General features: G+C 38.6%; 1 protein-coding gene across 8 annotated transcripts in view; it reads left to right on the top strand.

Moving 5' to 3' along the window:
• The window catches only part of GABRB2 (gamma-aminobutyric acid type A receptor subunit beta2), a 133,770-nt gene extending 131,183 nt beyond the window's left edge, over positions 1-2,587 (top strand). For all 8 annotated transcript variants that reach the window (XM_063120542.1, XM_063120544.1, XM_063120543.1 and 5 more), the window contains one exon: positions 1,907-2,587. In XM_063120542.1, coding sequence (XP_062976612.1) covers positions 1,907-2,254 — 348 coding nt within the window. In that variant the 3' untranslated portion in view covers positions 2,255-2,587. The remainder of the gene's footprint in view (positions 1-1,906) is intronic.
• Positions 2,588-18,861: the final 16,274 nt, after the last annotated feature.

The raw sequence follows: 18,861 nt of genomic DNA, 5'->3' as shown, positions 1-18,861 counted from the left end.
ATCCTTGCTTTAAAAATTATGTGGCATCTTGTAGATTTCTGTAGTATTAAATATAGTATCATGTGAACAATGAACAAATATATCTGCAAAATTAAATCTAATAATTGAAAACCTAACATTCTCCTACATCAATAATAATTTATAACACCCCCCTCTAACAGAGCAATCTTCTACATAACTACTCAGAAGTAACTCTCAATGTTTTGAGTGAAGTTTACTCCCAGGTAAATGAGCATAGGAATGCAGCCTAGATGTGTAAAACTCTTGGTATTAGGTATTAGATTCAAAACACTCACTACTAATGCTTGTTTGAATATTTCTAAGTTACTTCTATGAGGCTCACTGTGACTTGTGGACTCTTATCTGCAATGATTATACCACAGTTATCAAGGCACAAAGAACCATTGCTATGGCACACAAATATTTCCTCTTTCAGAAGCCCACACTTGAGTCTTTAAAGCTCAAGTTGCACTTTTAAAAAGTGTGTCCATATGACTGAGATGCCAGTGATATAGGGTCCTGAGATCCTATCGATATAGGGTGGTGGTGGTGAGTTTGGCAGAGATAATCCTGTGTATGCATCTGAGATCCCATACATGCAAGGAGTCGTTGGAATGGAAAGCAATTTATTCTGAGCTTGTATACAAATGCTCATGTAGTAGAAGCGGACATTATATACCATTAGGAGTCTGTCTAATAAAAGATGCCACTTTATTCAGATTTACTAAGAAAACCTGCAAAGATTATAAAACATTGCTAAGGTTCAAATTACTTTCTAAGAAAATATATAAAGAAATTACTGAATTAATAGTGTGTCAACACAGTATTTCCTATCAGTTTGAATGTTAAATTTACTTTTCTAATCAGATCACTGTAAAGAAAATGAAAAAATATGGGTTTCATTTTAATAACTATTAAAATAAAAGATTTGCACTTATTCCTGTCCATCAAAATGGCTGTCCCAAATAGCCAATGGCTACTTTTCTGAGGAGAAAATTACAGATAAGGAATGGATATCCTTCATTTTTCTCCAAATAACCCAATATGACTCCAATCATTTGCCTTTTCTTCACTTAAGGCCAAAAATTTAACATGGTATTATTATTATTATTATTATCATTATTATTATTTTAAAAAAACTTATTACCTTCTTGCACTTTAAAAAAGGAAAACCAAAATTAATAATACTCCAAAACCAGTGTTGACATTTAATGTGATTATACTCTGAAATGAATGCCTGGTTTGTCTTGCCTCTGAAGTACAGCCAAATGCTGTGGCCAGTCTTCTGTTCTGATGGGATGTTCCAGGATGAATTGTTTCTGACGTGAGCACTGTTATTCTCAGCACTTGCAACTTGAAGGAAGTCCCAGCATAGATGTAAAAGAGTTGGCCAGCTTTCTCACTGATAGCAGAAAGTTTCTAATCTTTTCATCAAAATATGAATTACTGTGAAATTAGAGTTTCAAAGTTGTTTTTAGTGGAGTTAGCACTGCATCCAAACAATAGGACTGTGCTCAATACAGGTATCTTGAGAAAAGCAGGACAGTGTCCAGAAGTCATACCTGGTATGTATCCTAATTGTGCAGCTTTTTGAGCTCACTCTTATTGCCAATGATGATAAGTCTTGTCAGAACAGAATTGTTAGGCCTGCAACGTGCAGCACTTCATGCAAGTACGTAGTGGCAGTGCCGCAAATTTCCAAGACATCTGCCAGACAAACATGTGGCTACTCACAGTGCCATATAATGCATTTGCCTGTGCTTTCAAAATACAGGATCTACAAGTAAATCTATGTATGCCAACTCTCGGTAGATCGACATTGAGTTAGATGTCTTAGGTCTGGCTTAACACTTGATTTGGTTTGATTTTTTATTATGCAGCTAAGCCAGTCTCTTGTGTTTTCCAGATGGATCCACATGAAAACATTCTGTTGAGCACACTTGAAATTAAAAATGAGATGGCTGCCTCTGAAGCTGTTATAGGCCTTGGTGACCCTAGAAGCACTATGCTGGCCTACGATACCTCAAGTATCCAGTACCGGAAGGCTGGCTTACCAAGACACAGCTTTGGCCGTAATGCCCTGGAACGGCACGTGGCACAAAAGAAAAGCCGACTACGGAGACGTGCTTCTCAGTTGAAAATTACCATCCCTGACTTGACTGATGTAAATGCCATAGATCGATGGTCACGCATATTCTTCCCTGTTGTTTTTTCCTTCTTCAATATTGTCTATTGGCTTTACTATGTGAACTAAAACAAAACAAAGCCACACAGATATCAAGAACTGGATTTCTCTTCAAAATCAGTTGTACAGCCAAATGTGGGACTTAGGGAGAACAAAAACCTATTCAGGACAAAAGTTATTTTAAAACACCTTAGTTGCTGGCCCACTCTATAATCTGTTTTGTAATGTTTTGGTTTCTTTGCAAAACTGTGAAACATATAAGTTACAGTACAATTGTATACAACGCGACCTTTGAAGATATAATTGTGTTTGATGTTTGGAGGCAGAATTTTAAACTTGGTCATTTCACTTTTTTCACACATCATCTTAGCACTAATACATTTAGACACAGAAAAAGGTAGTTAGAAAACAGGTTTGGGTCCTAAGATTATCATACCTTTTTCTGCATCTGGAACATACACAGCATTACCTGAATAGAGAGAGGGCATTCACGTTGTCATGCTTACAATCCAAACCATATTCCTATATTACCTTTTAAATACATTAACTTGAAAATAAGTAGTGCCTACCATCATACCATGAGGACAGGTTTTAGAGGTTTCCCAAGGAGATCATGTTACTGATTGAGAGAAGGGAGGTTTTGAGTGTGTGAGGAGTTCGCACAAAATTTGGAAGGTGTTTTATTTGAAAAAGAAATTGTAAGGAATTAATACAGCATAATGGCTGTGGATAAAAGTGATCCATAGAGTTGTCTGAGAGATACCCAAGTATGTGCTGCAGTGTGCCATTAAACATAATGTCTGGGAGCATTCTATGTGTAAAGTGCCAAATGTCAGTGGACCAGCAGTGACTTCATAGGTGGCTTTCTCTGGGTGCTCTGTTCTTCCTTATGGAAGAGAGAAAACAGTGGCAAATGTTCTCAAAAGAAAGGGTCAGGTGAAGGCTGCAAATACTGTATAAATAAATGATATCAGTTTGTCTGTTAGTCTAAGCATTTCCTGTGGGTTATTAATTACAGTTTTGATTTGTCTTTTATTCCCACATCAAAGAGGTTAAGTAGAATCATGTTTTTTCTATTGGGCCACTGTATTTAAAAAGAAAAGACTAAACTTCTAGTCCAGAGTTGGGTTGTGTTCTTCACCCAATTCCATTGCATTTAAACATAGTCATGTTCCTTTTTAATACGAGGACTTTGGGAAGTATTCTAAATAACAAGATTTTTTTTTTTAAAGGAACAATTGCTGGCTTCTACAATATCTTCTAATGGAAAGGATTGAATTGTTTTATCTACATCCTGAGTTTTCGAAATGGCCTTTCTTTTTCTTTACTATTATATGGTCCCCATTCCTGAAATGGTGGGACAAAATAAGGTTTTCAGTCCACTTTTGTTTATGTATATCTTCCAGTCAGTTCAGTGGAGTATGCATGGGGCTCAAAATAGTTTTTGCTTCTAGTATAGAAGAGCTACTTATTCTAGGAAATAAGAGAGATGTTTCTGTTTAAAGAGAAGAACATCCTCTAAAACAATAAATATTCCCAATTATTTTTATTTGTGTGTGTGTGTGTGTATGTGTTCATGTGCTCTTTACACCTGACTTGGTTTCAGTAGCACAAAAGAGAGTTTGAGTGTTTCTTTATAAAGTACTTTAACATTGGGGTTACTGAGCACCCAATGTACATACATGGTTGGTGGGAATTTTTGACATCCCAATGTATTTGTGAAAAGCCTGATCACGTGACTCATGGTTTCCCATGTGCAGTTGGGCTGAGTATGTTTCACAAATCACAGCACCATTCTTTTTGTGATGTTCTCCACAAGCAGACTAGCATTGTTTTAAAAGACCCATTGCTTAGGCCATCTTTTGTAATAATTGAGATTGGTTACACTATATTCGTGGTTTCTTTTATTTCTTCCTCTGCACAAAGGAACTGCCTTGAATTAACTGCCCATTCATTTTATAAAACAGCTTTAGAAGTATGGGAAAATACCAACATTTTAATTAACGCTTGGGAGTCATCGACCTTAAAAGATAGTACTTTTCTTTTCTCACATTGGTCCAACAGGTCAGCTATAACAAAAACTACAAAATCAGCTCCTAGTACTGCACTTTAAGATATCTGGAAGTTTATAGTACAAGCCATAATATTTTCTGACCTTGCCAATGAGAGATTTAATTTACCCAGCAGGATAACAAAGAAAGTACACAATTGCCTCCATGAGGTCATTTTTGTTGTTAAGAGGAAGATGCTTGCAGAAGTAGATGGGATGCTATGGTTGGGATACCAGCTAATTAATTCAAAGTACTTTGAGGTGTACAGATTGGAACAAGGTTTTAAGGAGAAATGGAGAACCATGATACAAAAGACTTTGTTTTTCTTCTCTGTAATGCCAGCATGTGGTAGGGACAGATAAAAGTATTACAAGATTTGCTTCATAAAGGGTATTTAAATAAGCTGTTACCTTTGAATTGAACTGAAATATATGCTTGCTCATCTTTGTTAGTTCCACATTTCACACAATAATTATTCCATTTTTTCAGGTTTCAGGATGCATACTAGCCAGCAATTAAGGTGTTTTCTCTTCATCTTTGTGAAACTCATGGCAAAATTACAAGTATATAATACGGCACAGTTTTAACAATATCTTTGCGATCAATGCTCTGTAAATATGTTCTGTATATGACTGCTAGGAAGTCTAATATGCATTTTCCAAACTAAAAATTCATGCAGCATATTTGTGTTTGCCTAAAGAATGTTACGTTTCTATACTATTGCAGTTTTAATAACTGGGAAGAAAGAACCAAGCAATGTCATTCTGATCATTTTCAGTTATCATCCCCAGGGGGAAGTAAAGTCTGGAATAATAGCACTGAAGGAGACACCTGAGAATTTTTATATTCTAATAGTAAAAAAAAATCCTTAGAATCTGCCAGACAAAAGCACAATGCATAGAGGACATAAGAGCAAGTGCATAGATAGATATATAGATAGCTAGATAAATAGATATATCTAGGAAACAAATCTCATTTAAGTTTAAGTAAAATGTACATTAAAAGTGCTACTGAAATATTTTTTTTAGAAAAATCTAAAGCTATGTTCCAATTTCATAGTTAGTGAAGATAATGTAATTGAAGAGAAAAAAACACTAACCATTATCCAAGTATATAATGAGTATATAGACATATATGTCAATATGTGTATATATATTCCTCTGTGTGCATGTACCTGATGTACATGTGCACACAGGCCTCCTAATCCAGTGAGAGCAATCCACAGATGGAAATGGGTTTCTTTCTGCCCACAGATCCACTATACTGGGATGTAGCCAGGTGGCTGAATGAGATAGGGGAGGGCGCCTGCAACCCCAATACGGTGGGGCCACAGTCTCTGTACCTTCTGTTATATCAGATCCGCACTGTGAGGGGTGTCAAGCAAACAACTTGATGTACTTTAGGTGAGGAGGAATCACTGGTAACGTGGGCTTCATCCAGATGACCCTGCCCCTACATTAAAAGATGATCGGTATGGAAGGTGGGGGGGAGGGTTTTGTGGTGCCGGCCTGATATGAGAAGGGAAAAGAGGGCACATGCAGACGCCATCTAAGGCAAGCGCCCTCTATCCCTGCTGCCCTCCTGAGAGAGAATGAGGGCTGAGACTCAGGCGGTGCTGCTGTGTCCACTCCGGCTTCTTCTTTGGTATTGCAGGCATGCATCCCTCTGTGGTGCTTGCAGCTGTCTGGATTTGTGGCTAGAATCTTACATTTGGTGTTTTAAAAGGAATAAGCTAATAACAGTTTTGTTTCTATAATCAACTGATATGTGAATATTTTTTTGAGGACGCAAATTATTAATGTATTTAAAATCTTACTATACAGGGTAACTGGGCATTTCTATATCAGCAGATCAATGCATATAATTCCTACAAAGCATTTCACAGTTGACATGATGATAGTACTGTACCTCTTAGCATCTCAGAATAGACTAACTCTCTCACATTGCTTGCCTATTTCTTCTCTTTTTTAAAAAAATAAAATAAAAACATTGTCCACTAGAAACTTTTTAAAAAGTCCTAATACCTGGGGGGTGGGGGTGGGAGAAGCAAAAATATGAGATATTTCTAGGGGGGGAGGGGAGACAGGAAGGCCAGGGTACAATCCTTTAAAAGTAGTGGGTCATAACATTTTGCTATCTGTACATAGAACATATAATGTGAGCAAACATAATTAAAAACGAACGTGTGTAAATATTATCAGATTTCTTAACATTTTTAACTTCTAATTTGTACTTTAATGTAAGGCAAAAAGCTGATTCTATTTATGGTTTAGGTTAGTGTCCTAAAATCATGTAAATATTTAAATAAGCTGTAAATGAGCAGTCATTAGAAACAGTAATTGTTCAGTGATTTTAAAAAATGTTTTTTTTTTTGGCGGGGGGTTGTTTTTAAACTAAGTACAATAATTGCAGTTCTCTAGCAGAATAATTTAAACACCCTTTTGCATAAGACTTGGATTCCAGGGAAGAATTTTAATATACAAATCCATGGAAAGTACAGCATTATAATACTCAGTATGCAACAGTATGAGTTTAGCCAGTTCATTTGCACAGTGTGTATGTGTGTGGGGGGGAAATAAGCTACTAAAGATGTGTTAATTAGCACTGCCCCTGTCCCTCCATCCAGTAGATCTGGTGCTCATGGAGGCTCAGATGCATGTATGCTAGTCAGCAAGCATGCATATCTACTCTATTTGCATTACCAGCTCTGAACTCTCTGCACATGCAGATGTCTACATATTCTAGGCTTTTTGTGACACTACAGTGATGGGAGCAAACACTGCTTGTTCAGAGCCCCTTGTGTGTATGGGAGCCCCATAGCGATTGAGATCTATAATCTAGGATTCTGTAGACACAGCATCAGAAAGACATTCTTTTCTTTTTTAAAATGTTTATTTGCACTAAGGCTGTGATCCTGAAAGCACTGGTCCAGTACAATTCCACTTCAATGAGCAGAGGTGAATTCACCATTGGGCTAGTTAGCATGATCTAAAATGCAGCCCTAGGCAACCTGGGGTGGTGGGTGGGTGTGTCATGATATAGCGTAGTTAACTGAGCATACCTCTGGGTAGAGAATAGACCTACCCTGTGTACCCTAATGGTCTTGCTTAAAATTCTCTATAGTTTAGAACTTAATGGCTATTCTTCATCATGACACAGAAGCAAAGTTCTTATTTCCAGTTACAGGGAGATTTAAAAGCTGAGTAGTCTGCACAATGTGCCAAGCAGAATGAGAGTCCATGAAATGGGCTTAGTGGGACCAGAGAACCATACCTGTATAATTGCCCTCTATTAAATGGATTCATAATGGGCCTGGTGTCTCCAGGCCCATTATGGTGCCACACACCGAAGCAGGGCCATGGGCATTTAAAGTTGCATGTGCATATCAGAACCCTCACAGGCCTTTGGATTATGCCCTGCTAAGCCTCTTTAAAAGCGGTATTGTGAAGGTGAATGACAATATGTCAAAAAGGCATGTCTGCCAGTGTATAGAAGTCTATTCCTTTCCACCCCACCCCATCCCCAATGCCAAAGAATCTTTACTTTAGAAATTTATTAAAAGGGAACACTATCAAGACACTGCTTAACACCAAAGGTAAAGTTTAACAAAATGCACTAGGAAATATTTGTCAGCATTTTTGAAGAATAAATGGAATGTTAATGAATCACTACCATATTCTAGCTTATACATATAGTATCTCTATCCATTTTAATTAATTAATGGTAAATTGGAATGGATTATCTTTGTAGGTTATATGCAACACATTTCTTATGTGTCAAATTATTTAAGTGCTTTGATAATAAATACACTATTATGTATTTATTTTGGAATGGTGGAAATCTTAGTTGCAATTTGATATTAGTTTGGGGAGTTAGTTTTCATTTCTTTTCCTTACTGTTTTGCTCATTGCTAAAGTTCTCTAATTCAAGTTGATTAGCATTTTATATGTTTTACATTGTTAATGCCATTTTAGGAAATTTCACCAGTAAACATATTTAAAATCCATTGTATAGTTTGAGTTAGTTAACATGGGCATTTAAAACATCCCAAAATTCTATCAAGTTGACTATGTTTTGAGTTTTCACATTTTAATTTGCATGGGTGTTTAAATGGTTCTGTTAGTACTGTCTTTGCACTGTTCTTCTTTATCTCTTTATCTCTTTTTTTTACTTAGTACTATTTACTTCATAATGTAGTAATCATCAGCCTTACTAATGACCTTGTAGCCTTTCTAATATGCACATAATGCACATTTTCCAATGGCTAGAAAATGCAAAATATTAGTGGATATCATTGCATCAGATTTTCATGTTTTTCTCAAAAGGACTGCTAACCTCTGGGATAATGGAGGTAGTAAAATGATGATTGTAAATTGAGTAGCACATAAGAGATATTTTCTTGAATCTAAACTTATTACAGCCAGTTTCAGCATGTAAATATATAATAATGTTGGCTAGTGTGTAATTCTTAAACTAAAAAAAGTATAAATAAAGAAAATGTAAAAGAATCGATTTTTCTATTCATTTATGCCCCAATTTTCAAGATAAAAACCTTTCCACAGCCGTTTACAATATGTGTAATCTACCCTGATGTAACAAAATGATTTGTTATACCATGTTAGATAAAATGCTAAACTGTATACACTTACTTTACTACATTCTCTCCGAATACACTGTGATATAATGCAATGCAGCCTTCCTGGAGATTTTGCCATAAAGAAGAATGCAACCATTATTGAGCACACTGGGCAGCAGCCTGCCCCAGTCTGGAGGCATCAGATTGAAGAAGACTGAAGTAAAGGACGAGTAAAGGCATGATTTCAAGCCTTCGTCGATAGACCACTGTCTGCGGAAACTAAGATATATTTTTGGCTGCATGTTCGCCTGCAGAAAAGGGTGTATCAGCAGTTCGTTTGCTCTGGAAACCTTCTTTGCACCAATGTAGGTACAAGCTGGAGTTAGAAGACGCCAGTTCCAGTTCATTAATCTCTCTTTTATTAGGTGTCTTAGAGCTAAGACATGAGGAATTTTAATTTGTTCAGATTGAAACTGGCATGGGCAGTGTTAGTCCCCAGAACACTGCATCCCAGAAGTAAATCTCTGGGATTTCAAATCCTTTAGCAATACAAGAAAACTGACATAGTTTCTGCGAAGCAGCCATTTTCTGTCTACTGAGCATGCATGCACAAACCTTTTCATATAGCATAGAAATAATGGCAGCTACAGGGCAGAGTAGTCATCGAACAGCAGGAATTGCTGTGCTGGACACAGAGGCCGCATCATCATCATCATCATTATTATATTTCTAATCCATCCAATAACTAATGTTCTCTGGGTGGATTACAAACTACTACAAAAGTAAAATGCCATAGAACAGTTAAAAATACAATACAAATAATTAAAAGAATATGATACAATGTAATGCAAAATAATAAACAGGCAGCACATCATTATTATTCATTAGTAATACGCCTCTCATACCAAAAGGCAGGTCAGAAAAAGAAGCTTGAGCAAGCTGTTGCACAAGTCCTTGGAAAGTGGAAAAACATTTATTCTAGTTTAACTTTCCTAGTGGAATGGCTCCTGCACAAGATATAAAATAGCTCTTCTGTTACAGGACATCATCTGCTGCAACTGCACTGGTAATATACTGGCTATTTCTTTTAACCTTTATTTACACCTTGCTCTCAGTATTACCAGTTTACTTGTACAATTTCAGCTACTCCAACGATTTCACTGTTTTGATAATGGAACTGAAAACTACACAGCCTGTAACATCCTCTTCATGTTGCTATATATTTGGCATCTTGTGACCTAAAGAAACATATACCAATCCTTGCCTATTTGACCCCCAAATAGTTCACTTCTCCTGAACATTTGGTGTACAAAACAGCAGTCTTAACTAATGCCAACCCAGCCTATGAGAGCTGTAAGGACATGCAAATCAATGGGCAGGAATCCTACGCTTTTAACAACTGACATAACCATCTGGTGGGCTGTAAAGTCAACCACCATCACATTTTGTAATTAAGCCAGCTTCCTGCTGAACTGCAAACAACAGAACATGAAAGAAGAGTCTTGACTCTTAGATAATGGTGCATGGAGACTTGGAAGAATTACAACAACAAACAAGGATGAAAACATTGGGATTTAAGTAGTAGAGAAACCAGTCTAAAACCTGCCTTTTGAAAAAGAAAATTTGGTGATGAACTTGCATGTGAGACTTCATGCTAAGATCTATTTTGGAAGAGATACTCGATAATCTTTTTCATGAAGTGTTCATTCCAAACGAGAGCTTTGGATACAGTCAGACATCCGTGTGTTCATCACATTATACTGAGCTTATATGTTTGAAGCAGCAAACATAGAAAGTTGGATCCTGGCTGAGAAATCATTGAAATTGCTGAGACATATTAGTAGGGTGACCATTTGAAAAGGAGGACAGGGCTCCTATATCTTTAACAGTTGTATTGGAAAGGAAATTTCAGCAGGTGTCATTTGTATATATGGAGAACCTGGTGAAATTTCCTCTTCATCACAATAGTTAAACCTGCAGGTGCCCTGCCTGCTTTTAAATCTGGTCACTCTAGTATAGCTCCTGCAACTTTAACTGTTGTGATGAAGAGGAAATTTCCCCAGGTTCTCCATATATACAAATGACACCTGCTGAAATTCCCTTTTCTCTGCAACTGTTAAAGATACAGGAGCCCTGTCCTCCTTTTCATATGGTCACCCTACGTATTAGAGCCAAACTACATGTTGGACTAAACCTGTGCTGACACATTCCTTTTCTTTAGTGTAAGCACATGTGGCCCCAATTCGGATTGGGATCAGTGCACTAGGAAGGGAAGAGTAAACTGTCCCCCTCAAACTGTTTCCCCCCACACACACAAAATCCCCCATTGGCTTTTTTTTTTTTTAAAAAAGAACAAAGTCTCCATTGGGTGGGGTGATTTGGCGGAACTTAATCCACCCCTCCTGGTGCACGGTGTTCCTGATCTAAATCAGGGCTGCATGTGCTTACACTAGAGTAAAAAAAAAAAGAAGGTTAACACTTCAGGTGTGTTTCCTGTTATTCTTTTCAGGATGGAACTAAATGTTGTGTGAAACCCACTACTGGCAACAGGACAGCAACTCCAAGTCTCCTCCTCCAGTATTTCCCAGTAATTCTAGTAATTACAAACTTGTGAAAAGTTGCAGTCAATGAAGTTCAGTAACGGTGGGAAAATGTGCAATACAGTGATGTCATGTTGCCAAAGGAAGGGAGAGGCAGAGCCGAAGGCGGTGCACACCTCTTTCCTAAGGACACCACTTAGAACAAAGTGCTGGTTTTGCAATGGCAATAGGATATTTGTGAAGCATCAGAAAGGCTGGCTGTTATTTATTCGCCTTCACGGAAGAGAATCTTGAGATCGGTTGCATCCATCAACTCTTTAATTATATTTATTATTATTTTTACATACAAGCAGGGAAGAGCGCTCATTCATGCATTTGAAAAACAACAACACCACGTCTTGCGTCTGTCCAGTTTCAGATCCAGTTAACTATGCTTATCCACTTAAGTATGTGTCTTTATGAGTACGATATACCAACATGTCTTATTCAATTGAGAATTGTTTATATTCTGAATACTACGTTTTCATATATTACAGCTGGCCCCTGATAAATTACACAACATCTCCAAGGACCTGTTCTGAACTTAAAATAACACTCAAATGCTGCTGTCGCACATAATGCCAAGGAAAGCTGCTAAATTTACATGCACTAAAAATTTGTTACACAGTAGAGTGACCCAGTTTAACTTTGATACATGAATGAATTTTTAAAAACAAGTTCTGTCTTTTTTCGCAAGCTCTTTTCTTTGGCCCTTTAAGCAGACGACAGAATGATCCATGCGTTTTGCTTGGTGCATTTGTGTGATTGTCATTGTTTTATAAGAACCAGACATACTTTCATTTTTTTTTCCTCTGGAGATAAAGAATGCAAAGAACAATTTTCTGTGTCAGCCCATGTAAAGTATCTAGGAATATACAAACAGACAACAGCAGATTGGCTCCTAGAGGTTATAACTACTTCAACACTTTAGCAATTTCAACAACGGTTGATAAAAACAGACAGTAAAACGAAGTCATTCGGACACAATGTTAGGGCAATTCAGGTCTCTAATTCCATTCACTATGATATTTTTTCAAAGCAATGAGTTTTTTAGGCTCTGCTCGGAAAAATAAGGGGATCTGATCCCTCTGCAGGCCCACTGTAGCTAAATAGACTTGCCTCTAAATTGGTTAGCTCTGTCAAAGTCCTCCTGCCTTTTCATTGCCTTTCCAATATCACTGGGTATTTGCCTGAGTAGACGAAAAAAGTACAGGTGTTTTATATTCATGCTTAAAGATCCACTCATCTCAGCTTTGGAAGCCACAAGCCCTTTCAAGTGATTAGATACTCAAAAACAAGCAGCCCACGAAGACGTTAAAGTATTATTGCTTGAAGGTGGATAAAGCTCCATGTAAAATAATTAGGAATGATTAGAAGAAAATATCGTTAGACTGACACTTAACTTACATTTCAGAGTATCCTTTGCCCCTGAATGATTCCATACTGAATGATTCAATAATGGATTTCATCTGCCAGTTGTCCTCCACCCACCCATCTTCATGCACTCTCTTTGTGGCGCTTTGCAGTTGTTTATGGATTTAACCATTGCATATTCTCTGCTATCCGCAAACCTGTCTATATTACTCTCTAGGAGTCGCTGATTCAAAGATACCTACAATTATAAGTCAGTTTGCTTGCTTAGATTTTCCTTTCTGTTGGTTTGAATGTCTAGGACACTGAAGCAGTGGTATGGGGAGTCATCTTCTTTTCTACATTACTTCTTTTCTACATTACATTGTTAAGCAGCAATGGTGAGTAATTCTCAATTTTTGGAATGAGGTGAAATCCTCATCAGTCCCAGCTACCTATTCAGTACACATGTACACATGTATCCTAGACAACAATGCACAGAAACCCACTTGTGCACAGCTACTCCCTTAGATACTACAAGCAACTTCTTTCTACACACACGGTTGCCTATAGTAGCCAAAATCCAGCATAGAGTTAAGTACACATGACCACTGAAATCAATGGCCCTCAGTGTTATGCCATTGGTCTACCATAACATACCGAGCTATATACAAGGTTAAGTTGTTATCCTATAAAACCCTAAACATCTTAGGACCAGCATACCTAGCAGACCGCCTCCCCTTATATTTTATTTATTTATTTATTTATTTATTTATTACATTTTTATACCACCCAATAGCTGAAGCTCTCTTGGCGGTTCCCAGACAACAGTTAACATCTTCAGAGGAAGCCATGCTGGCCATTCTGAAACGCACGAAATTTCACCACAAAGAACAGCAGCGGCGGCAAGCCTTCTCTGTAGCAGCACCCACACTCTGGAAAACCCTCCCTCATGTGGTTTGGGAGGCAGAAAACATAATAGCTTTTAAACACCTCCTAAAAATGTATCTTTTCACACAGGCTTTCCATGAACTGTAATTTATCTGATTTTATATTGCACTTTTACCTTTAACTTTTAACTTATTGTATACTTATTGTATTTTTATGGGTTTTGTGCAGTGCCCAGAGATCCTCAGCTATCAGGCAGTTCAGAAATGTATAGGCATTTTTCTTTCCTCCCTGGTTTCTTGGCTCTCAGAACATGGATCGTGGAACAACCCCAGACAGTTCTATAGGTCAAAGAGAAGTGAACAGCACCAGCGAGTGAGGCAGGTGACTAGGGAGGAAACCTTGGTTGGCACAGAGCAGCTTTCTTTGGTGCTGAGAGGTAGTTGTGGAGGCCTGGGCTGTAGCAGTCAGAACAGCACACATGTCCATAGCTGCCAAGTAAATGGTTGTCTTGGCAACAGCAGTAGCAGAAGGCTGGACTCGATGGCCTTATAGGCCCCTTCCAAATCTACTATTCTATGATTCTATGATTGGGCCAACTGTCCATGTGCTTGCATGGCGCTGGCACCCAATGCCTCCATCACTACTTCTGGCACTAAAAGTAATGCCAGAAAGGCCGCTCCCCCCTCTCTTGCCGTATCATGACACCCAGCAGCTTCCACCTAGTGAACCAACTCACTAGCCACCGCTGGAATTTATGTATGTATTTAATTAAAACAATTCTTGGCCACCTTTCAGGTCAGAAGCCCTCCCCAGGCACTTTACAGCAATAAAATACATACAAACCGATTTTTATGATTAGTGATTAGAAGGCCCTCATTTAGCTGGTCTGCTGAGGGTGCAACAGTTCCTTCACCTATCACTGTGGCAGAGGCAAAGTAGGCCTTCAGGACACTGCCACCATTATTTTATTTATTTATTAAGTGTATATCCTGTCTTTCCACCAAAAATGGGGCTCAAGGCGGCTAAAAATAATAAAGATTAAAACAAAAACCCTAACTGAAACGTAACATAAAAATGAAACAATTTAAAACAGAATGAGAAAACAACAATAAAAGAAATGAACAGCAAACAGTGGTCAAAGGCACCCCAATGTAGAGTGTCTTAACAGCAGTCCATGTGGGATGTAGAAACATAGAATAGCAGGGTTGGAAGGGGCCTATAAGGCTATCGAGTCTAACTCCCTGCTCAATGCAGAAATCCACCTCAAAGCACACCTGACAGATGGCTGTCCATCCTCTTGAATACCTCTAGTGTGGAAGAGTTCACGATATCCCTCGGTTCCATTGTCTTATTGCTCTAACAGTCAGGAAGTTTTTCCTGATGTCCAGCGAGAATCTGGCTTCTTGAAACTTGAGCCCATTAGTTCATGTCCTGCACTCTGGGATGATCGAGAAGAGATCCTGGCTCTCCTCTGTGTGACTAATAATAATAATAATAATAATAATAATAATAATAATAATAATAACAACAACTCTCTGATCGAGGCAGGGAACAACAGCAAGCATAAAATACTGATTAAAAACATAGTATACACTGTTAAAAAACTTCCTAAAAAATCCTAAAAGCATACAACCTTTCAAGTATTTGAAAAGTGCTATCATGTCTCCCCTCAGTCTACTCTTCTCCAGGCTAAACATGGCCAGTTCTTTCAGTCTCTCTTCATAGGGCTTTGTTTCCAGATACCTGATCATCCTCATTGCCCTCCTCTGAACCCCCTCCAGCTTGTCTGCATCCTTCTTGAAGTGTGGTGCCCAGAATTGGACGCAGTATTCAAGATGAGGCCTAACCAGTGCCAAAAAGAAGGGGAACCAGTACCTCATGCAATTTGGAAGCTATACTTCTATTAATGCAGCCCAAAATAGTATGTGCTTTTTTTGCAGCCACATTGCACTGTTAACTCATATTTAGCTTGTGATCCACAACAATTTCAAGATCTTTCTCACTTGTACTATTGCTGAGTAAAGTATCCCTCATCTTGTTACTGTGCATTTGATTTCTTTTTCCTAGGTGTAGAACTTGGATGTCATGGGGCACTTTGTCAAAAGCTTTGCTGAAGTCAATATATATTATGTCCACAGCATTCCCACAGTCCACAAGGGAGGTTACCCAATCAAAAAATGAAATCAGATTAGTCTGGTAGGATTTGTTCTTGACAAATCCATGCTGGTTTCTAGTAATCACTGCATTGTTTTCATGGTGCTTACAGATTGACTTCTTTAGAATCTGCTCCAAATATTTCCCAGGGATTGATGTCAGACTAACTGGATACTGTTGTTTTTATACTGTTTTTATGTGTGTGTGTGTTTTTTAAATTGTATACTTTTAATGTTTACTATTTTTAAATGTTGTAAACCACCCAGAGAGCTTCGGCTGTGGGGCGGTATATAAATGTAATTAAATAAATAAATAAATAAATAAATAAATAAGTGATCTGTAGTTCCAAGTTCCTCCTTTTTGCCCTTTTTGAAGATAGGGACAACATTAGCCCTCCTCCAGTCATCCAGCACTTCACCCATCTTCCATGATTTCGCAAAGATAAGAGGCAGTGGTTCTGAGAGTTCTTCTGCCAGCTCCTTTATTACTCTAGGATGCAGTTCATCGGGCCCTGGAGATTTGAACTCATTCAAAGAAATTAGGTGTTCCTTTGTAGCCAAAGCATGTGTCACTGTGGCTAAATACAACTAAATAAAACTTCTCCAGGAATGGGTGCAATTGGTGCACTAACCTCAGCTGAGCAAATGTACTCCTGTCCACTGCTGAAGTCACGAAGAGTCGGAAGTCACGAAGTTCACTGCTGAAGTCACGAAGAGTCGGCTGAAGTTACGAAGTGTCGGAAGCGACTGAACGAATAAACAACAACAACCACTGACTTCCGGGGGGAAATGACATTGGAGGCTGCAGTGCTGTGTGAGTCTCCATGACTCATATAATTTATTTTAGAAGTTTTACTGTTTTATTGACCTATTTTAAGAAGTGTTATTGTTTTATTGTTTTACTCTTTCACTTGTTTTTATTGCTCTTACTGCCCTCTGCATTTCCAGCTTGCAGTTTTGTAGCTCTTCGATGTGCTACCTCCTTCTTTGAACTGCAAACTGCAGTGTGCTTTCTATCAAGTGTTTAATTAACACCCGGCAGCTCTCGAGTATTAGTTGCCACTCCCTGAAAGGGGTTTTAAACTTTTTAGTAGTGTGGACTTTTTTTAGTTTGTTTACTTCTAGGTCATTTGGCTGACTATGAGAAGGAAAAGATTTTTATCACCTCCACAAACTGCGAGTAATGCACCCCGCGCCAAACAGTGCAGGCTCGACAGTTTTATTGTTCGGCAGCCTCCTCATGCCGTCTCTGCTGCTTTTCCGACAAATGAAATCACATTGTCTAATAGATATGCTCCTCTGGCCGAGGGAGGCGAAGTTACTGGTGAGTCTATCTTAGGAGGCGCTGGCGTTTCTCAAACAAACGGTCCAATTGGCAAATCCATGGAAAACTCCCAAAGTGAAGCTTTTTCCCTTGAATTACTGGCTGACCAATGTTTCCTAACAGCGAGGACACTCCAATTGATTAGTTCTAACTTAGAAATTGTGCTTAGCTCTTTAAATAAACTGTTGACATGGCTCCCAGAAAAGCTTCTCAGCCAAGGCATCCAGGCTCAACCTCCACCATGCCTTCCCCGTTTAGACCCAGTAATCGAACCTCACTGCAATAATGGAGGTCGTTTATCTACAGCCCCCAATAGTGGTCCAGATATTGGAATAATAGAGCGAAATAATGGTGGTCTGGTTCTTCAGCTTTGCTCGATGGTTATTGATTTGATGTACATCCCCATGGCGGCCAACACCCATTCTGGGGATCGGTTCAAAGTGCTAACTTAAACCTCAAACGGCTGCTAAATATTCAGCCATCATATTTGTTGGCTGTGGAACTACTTTTCTCTTCCCCTGTTTATAAGAGGTACCTATTGAAGTTTACTAAACCTACCATCCCAAATTTACTAATGAAGGAAAAACTTTTCCTGCATACTGTGGGGATCTACCCGTCACAGCTTTTTAAAGATCTCCAGGTTAAACCATTAACATCCATCAAAAGCCGTTCTAATGCCCCTAAACTGAGTAGCAGCAAATCCATGGCTTTTTCAACTGTGGTGACTGAAGAAGCAGATCTACCACACAAGAGCTTTATACCTTCTTCCTGCCCACTGTGTGAAGACCAGCCTCAAAGCATCCAGCAATCTCTGAGCAGAGCCTCCGACTCCTTCATGTTGGAACAGGTATTGTCTCCCGATTCACTTCATTCGGGGGTGGAGAATAAGGGTAAAATGGTCTGATAAATTAAGCAGTCTTCTAGAGGAAAGATTAAACTCTGATTCGATAATTCGATTAAGATCAGCAATTTTGTGGAAGGAATCGGCTTCATCGTCTATAAAAGCGTATGATGATCTAATCGACTTTCCAAGATGCTTTAACTCATGCAGGCAGGTCAGGGCCAAATAATACTGCCCCTACGATCTATAAGGGCCCCATTTGGTTTGACAGAGAATGTTACCTGAAGAAAAATGAGATAAGGGAGTCTTATATAACCTACAGAAAATCGGGCTACAATTATCTCCCTTCGACCTATTTTCAGCTAAAAAAGCAATACAAGTCCCTCACAGCCCAAAAAAGACGCCAAGATGAACGAAACTCCTGGTCCCTGCTGTTAAATGCCTCCTTGAATAATGATTCAAAAATGTTTTGGCAGATTGTGTCGGGCGCCTTACAATCCAACTGCCAAGCACCTAGTTGCACAATTCCAGCTCAGGTCTGGAAGGATCATTTCAGAGCCATTTTTACCGACCCAGACACTATACAATCAGCTCAGGCTGATATGCAGAATGTCACTTTCTCCTCCCTCCCCCACCTGGAATTTAGTCTCTAAGGAGGAAGTGATCGAATTAATCCAACAACTTAACGGGGGTAAGGCACCCGGCATAGATTTTATCCCTGCTGAATTTATTAAAATCAATAAGGATTGGTGGGCCCCTTTGTTAGCCGCCCTTTTTACCATTATAAATCAATCTGGCAAAATCCCTGACAGTTGGAGACACGCAATTGTGGTTCCGATATACAAAAAGGGACATCCAAAGGACCCTGGGAATTTTAGACCTATTAGCCTGCTCTCAATAATAGGCAAGCT

Source organism: Elgaria multicarinata, chromosome 3, assembly GCF_023053635.1.
Source record: "Elgaria multicarinata webbii isolate HBS135686 ecotype San Diego chromosome 3, rElgMul1.1.pri, whole genome shotgun sequence".
Lineage (NCBI taxonomy): Eukaryota > Metazoa > Chordata > Lepidosauria > Squamata > Anguidae > Elgaria > Elgaria multicarinata.
This window is presented reverse-complemented; position numbering and strand designations above follow the sequence as displayed.